Below are 6280 nucleotides of genomic sequence, written 5' to 3' on the forward strand. Positions count from 1 at the left end.
TTAAATATTAGGTCCAAAATTCCTCAATAAATACTTTTTCTCTAAGGGGAGAAAGGGATAGATCCTAATTGACACGCTTATACCTAAGTAACATACTAAGATACAGAGCCTATCATCTCACGTGAGTAGGTCCTCTAAAACCAACGTACATGGCTTTTCATCTTGTGGGCAAAACCTAACCACCACAAATTGTTATAAACCTATTAAGGCCTCTAAGTACATCTGTCTTTCACTACTATAAATAACACATTTTACCTCGGACGTAAAATGACTTTTACCTCAGTTACACAGGTGAGGTAACGAAGGGTGACATGATAACTTGCCATTTTACTCCCCGACTTTTGTAAAATCGAGGTTAGAAAGCAAATGGTCTTTGGTTCGATCTCTAGCAATTGCATATTTTTTATTTTCTAAATTTTGCAGCGCGCGTCACATACCTCTCGATTTTATTTCATAACCGAGGTAACAAGGTATCTTTTTACCTCGGTTTTAAGTAATAACCGAGGGGTTAAATCTTAGATACATATTTTAACTAGTTTTCAATTGTTTTTTGTATGTTATTGTTTTTAGAGATGATTAAATTGAAGAAGAAAATGTAACTAACCAATTAGCTCAAGAATTCATCTTCCAGTAACATTTGACAAGAATCTACAAGAGAATGCTCAGAAACTATTTGATGAAATGCCTAAGAGAAATACTCAGAATCCACTTCTTACTTCTACTTCTGTTTTTCTTTTTTGGACACACTGTATTATATTTACAGTAATGAAATTATACAATACTCGCCTCAGATCCCAATTATCATACTAAACCGTGACAACCATGGATCAATGTTGTGATGAAGAACACCCATATGGTCTTCATCCGAGAAAGTGATTCTAGATTCTCATTCCTTCCTCAAAATTTTGGCAGTGTCAGCAGATATGATGTCTGTTGTGAAAATCTGACGGGCGTATTTTCTCTGCGAGAAGCTAGATTCTCCCCCATCGACGAAACCTCTAATGATGGTGATTACAATGATATTTGATCTTCTCTTAAGCATCCTTCTAAGAAGATGGTGAAAGCTACGGTGTGTAACAATAAGTGTGGCCCGAATAAGTTTTACTGGACGCCACGTTAGGCGCCAATTGTACTTGTTAAAAGTATAATACGTAATGATTAAGGGTTGTCAGAGGTTTTAAAGTAAGTTGTGAGATTGAGAGCTAACTCACATGGGGTGAGAAGCGCTATATATGTGTGTTTTTCTGTGTGAGAATTAGATTATTCTTCTCATCTCTATAGTTGAGATATTTATAGCAGGCACGTACCAAGATCCTAGACCCTTCGAGAATAGCAATTACTACTAAGAAGATGCAGGAGTGGACAATTAACCCACAACTATCTCTGAAAACATGTTCATATGACCCCTTCCTTATTGTTACAGAACGAGGACACTTCATTCCCCACTTCCATGTATCGGTCGACCATTTCTAAAAAAAGACGACGTGTTCAATGAAAAGGACAACTTATCTAATAAACTGACGGAGGAACTAAAAAACAGACAACTGAAACTCAACTCAGGTCCCTTATCTCATCCCTTATAGAGCCTTTTTAGAATATATCCATTCGACTATTAATCAAAAAGGAAACCATAAAGTTTTCCAAATATATTTACTTATTATAGAATATTATTGACAATATATTATTATAAAATATTATTGACAATATATGTTCCAGTTGCGAAAGAAGTTTCTGAAAATTAAAATTGTTTAAATATTTTTAGAAACAAATATATTATAAAATAATTTCATATTTATTGAAAATGAATGTTAGAAGTATTTAATTTTAAAACTTCGATAAATAATCCTGCGGTTTAAAAACTAGAATTGGTATGACATTAAAAATAATGTTTAATCAATATTTATTTTTTTTAATTAAGATAACATGATAAAATTGAATTTTTTTTTTTAATTTACTCAAATTAATTTATAAAATAATTATAAATAAAAAAAACTATATAAGCTCTTGAAAAAATAATATTATTTTAATTACAAGCTATAAGTTCAAAAAAATTAGAAGTAAATAACAAACCATAAAGAAATAAACATGATCACATCATAGGAATTTTATAATATAAGGTAAAAAAAAAAAGAAGAAGATATTGTTGTATCTACAATTTAATCTGTCTCTTCTTTGAATATACAAGATTGACAAAATGTGAAGAAGAAAAAAACAGAATCAATCAACAAATCACACCAAAATATGAACAAATAGGAAGCAATCAAATAAATAAATAGTGATCTCTTATACTTGAAAAATTGAGCTTTTCTTCTTAGGAACCATTCTTGAATAATCACTTCACTCCTTCAACCAGAGTTTTCTCTTTCTCTGTGGTAGGAAAAGACAATCTCCTACCTTTGGTACTCCCTTTAGGAGGAGGAGTTCCTTTAGTATTGGAGGAAGGAGGTGTTACCGAAACCGGAGTTTTAGATGTTGATGTGTTTTTATCCTTTTGAGCCTTGAAGGATTGTTTATTTGGAGTTTTCTTCGGGCTAATGGTAGCGACGCGGCTTTCCCATGGACGGGCGGCGATCCAGCGTTCCTTCCAGCTCCAACCCCAGTTAGCTCTGCCGAGCTCGTAACTGCCTAGTACTTGGCTCTGACTGGAGTTTGCTCTCCACTAAACATTTCATGAAATATGCATTTTATTTTCAGTTGAATTATTTGAAATAAGCTCTATAGCATCGACACCGACAGTTGTGATTAAGTTTAATTTATTTATTTTTTCAAACTATTACCCGTGCTGACGTGTCAGTATCGTGTCTGATGTTTGTGCTTCATAGAAAAGAAGACAATAACTGGACATTCCCAAGATTGACTTACCTGATGAGAAAAAGCATAGGCCATGGCTCTTTCGCGCTTCACTGCTGCTTCTCCTCTCTGATGTATCCTACCAAGGGTTTCCTCCGCGGTTTCAGGGCCGCCGGACCATTCAACCTGTGTAATGTATTATATACCGCGCTTAGAACAGGATTAACAGAACTGCATTAAAAGGAACAAACTAACACATCTTGCAAAATTATTTGATCTAATATTTTTAAAATCAGATCGGTCATTGAAAACGATTTGATGGTACGACTGTAATTGAACTATGGTTGATCTGATATATACTTTTATCGAAAGACAAAGCGCAATCCTTAAAGGGAGAGGTCAACCTTTTAAGAAAGGACTTTCTTTTTCTGATAGAAACCAGATATCTTCTGCGCGCAAATGCAGAGACTAATCCCTTTAGCCAGAAAGGACTATTGGCAATGTGGAAAGGACCAGGGAAACAAATATAAAGATAATTAGGACAAGCTAAAGATTACCTCGAAATCATGAAGCTTTTCTTCGAGTTTTAGTTGAGACTCTTGTTTCTTCCGCTTGATCCTTTCTTCTGTCACCATACATATCCGACGAGCTCTAATCTCACCCTGTATTTTGCTCCATGAATGAAGGTATGTTATAGTTGTACTGGCTTGCTTTTGAATAGAGTAACCTTGTGTTAAATTCTTCAGTTTCGTGAAACCTTTCAATCGTCGTAGAGCTTTCCTAGCCTGGAGAAGATAACTAAAACTCAGCATTAAGAAATAAAAAGCGGCAAAAGATAGCGAGACAGATTCGTATCGTCATATTATTAAGCTACCCGAACCCACACTTATATTTGTTGGCTATATTCATAAATTACTTACCACTTATAAATTTCAATTTCAAAGCTGGTATATCAGCAACAAAAGCACAATAGCACGTATACGTGTCGTCCGCGGTAGAATAACGAAATATGAAAACAAAAAGATTGTTACTGCAAAAAATTATTTGCTGGAACAAACCTTATAAGCCCGGAATGCAGTCTGGATCCTTGTTGCAGCAGTAGTTTCATTTTGGTTGCCATTTGCTAAATCAGTAGACTCATTTCCTGGAGACTTGTTCGACTTCAACTTCTCCTGAGCTAAAGTACCCTGTCCCAATGAGTGGCCAGATATGGAGATTGAAACATTCTGGTTACTATGGCCGTTGAGCAAAATAAATTCCAATAAATGATCATAAATTGTATTTCTGCAGCCTATATGAAAACAATTGTGTAATCTATGAAACACGGACGCCTAGGTGTAGGTGTGTTTCGTATGACATTTGTACGACACGTGTCTGAAAAGTCAAACAATTGTCGGAAAAGTCACAAATGTTTTTTTTGCTCTAACACTCTTTGAACCAATATCAGACACTCATATCACATTTCAGACAAGTGTTTCAAAAAAAAAAATTGTTTTTTCTTTGCTTCAAAACACCTTTATACTTTTTTTTAACAAATCTCACACATCTAAAGGTTAAACATATATCGCTTAGCAATGTTATCAATATAGAATTAAATACATTCATTTTAAATGTAACAGTGTCATTGTCCTATGTTTTTGACATTATCTAGTGTCTATGTAGAGTCCTGCTTCATGTGTCTGATCTAACATATAACCTAAACATGTGCTTATTAGTATGGGCAATCTTCATCCTATAATTCAGTTTTGGAGGATTGAGTTAGACTTAAACCACAATTCTTAATATGCTATCGGACCGCCCATCATTATTTTCATGTTCCAAATAAACTAAAAATGAAAGGAAGTGCATTGTACCTTTGCTTTCTTTGATCTTCGATCTCTTGACTTCCTATTCCTTAAACTAATTATTGCTTTAAACCAAAAACCAGAACCCATTATCCAAGTCAAGCAAATCCTCTACTCCACTAAAAAACATAAATCAACAACACAACTTCAGAACACACAAATAATCAACATACTCAATTAGCAAAAACCATGAAATTTCCAACACAACAACCTAAAACCAACAAACAAAAAGAAACAAAATCACATACCAGAGAAGGTCTTTCTTTCCTGAACAGGAAAACCAAGATAATAGAAGAAAGAAAGAAAAAAAGTTAAGAAAATGAAATGATAGGAATGAATGAAGAAGTAAAGAAGAAGAAAAGGAGAAAGAGTCAGCAAAAGAATAAAAGGTGGTTGAAGAATGTGGATTGCCATGGCCCATGGCCTACTACCACCTTTATTTCTTCCATGTATAATAATATGAAACAAACAAAGGTTAGAAGAAAAACAAAAAAACAATTCAACTATGAAAAAAAACTAAAACAAAAAGGTTTATATGTGTTGTGTGTGATGAACACGACCGACAAATAGTACAAAAAGTGGGGTCATGTAGTGACGTGGCATTGTTGTTGGTTGGTTTTTTTGGAATTCAACAAATGAGGCTATACAGCTTATGGATTATAATGACAGCAGAACAAACTCTGATAATGGTTTTATTATTGTGAGGTTGATAGATAGGTTCATTTCTTCTGTTTTTAGTTATGTCATGTTGATTGTTTTTTAAGAAGAAAATGAAAAGAGTATTATTAGTTTGAAGAGTAAGTTATACTCAATTATTTTTTTAAGAGATATGGATTAAATTATTGTATTCATTTCCTTTTATTTTAAGATTTATTTTCTTAAGTGCTGATTATTTTTAATTTAGTCAATGGCTGGTCCTAACAAAAAATAAAATAGTGACTTTTTTGTGTTTTTTTTCTTTTCATAATTATCTTTTGTGTTTTGTTTTGCATTGTTATATTAGCATGTGTTCAAGTAAATTTTGACTTTTAAAAAATAGTTGTTAAACTTTTTATTTTTTATTATCTTTTAAAAAAATCTTAATGGTAAGAACAACATGCTTAAGAACAATATTCTCTTAAATTGGACATGATGCTTATCTTAAGAGGAAAAACAATCATGTGTTAGAGAAATTAGTAGGTTACTCAAGTTTTGTAACGTTGATTTAAGGAGAGAATTTAAATTAAAAATGGATGAAGCTAAGTGTAAGAATAAGAATGGTTGTGCATCTGACTTTAGGTTTTGATGATAACTTTTATGTTATCTCAAGGAACAATTATATATATTAACGGTTTTCTTTCTAGTATATGGTTTTTGCTTTGCAGGTTTTGACTTTGATAAGAAGGCGTGTGACGTCATCAGGTTCTGAACTCAATACTCTGGAAAAATACTAGTGTTGTGTTACAATGGAAGTCAAGATTCTGGAATGCTACTTATGCAAAGATTTCAAGGAACATTGGTACAAGAGCTTCTGATCGTGACTTTGTAAGGAAGCTTTTGAGGCCTTCTAAAGTTTTACTTCTCTGCCACATGTTCTAAAGATGCTGAAGACGAGGTTCCGCTGAACAAGTTGTAAAGATCTGAAGACATCGCTTCTGAAGACTAAG

General features: G+C 33.3%; 1 protein-coding gene across 1 annotated transcript; it reads right to left on the reverse strand.

Moving 5' to 3' along the window:
* Window positions 1-2073: 2073 nt before the first annotated feature.
* Window positions 2074-5133, reverse strand: LOC131641652 (protein IQ-DOMAIN 9-like). Its single transcript, XM_058911947.1, has 6 exons — window positions 4883-5133; window positions 4644-4753; window positions 3849-3977; window positions 3348-3575; window positions 2863-2976; window positions 2074-2659 (listed from the first exon to the last, which is right to left on the reverse strand). Exons 2-6 carry the CDS (start codon window positions 4722-4724, stop codon window positions 2333-2335), a joined length of 879 nt encoding a protein of 292 aa, XP_058767930.1. The 5' UTR covers window positions 4725-4753; window positions 4883-5133; the 3' UTR covers window positions 2074-2332.
* Between the last annotated feature and the right edge of the window lie 1147 nt (window positions 5134-6280).

The sequence above is a fragment of the Vicia villosa genome, unplaced genomic scaffold, assembly GCF_029867415.1.
Source record: "Vicia villosa cultivar HV-30 ecotype Madison, WI unplaced genomic scaffold, Vvil1.0 ctg.003906F_1_1, whole genome shotgun sequence".
Classification (NCBI taxonomy): domain Eukaryota; kingdom Viridiplantae; phylum Streptophyta; class Magnoliopsida; order Fabales; family Fabaceae; genus Vicia; species Vicia villosa.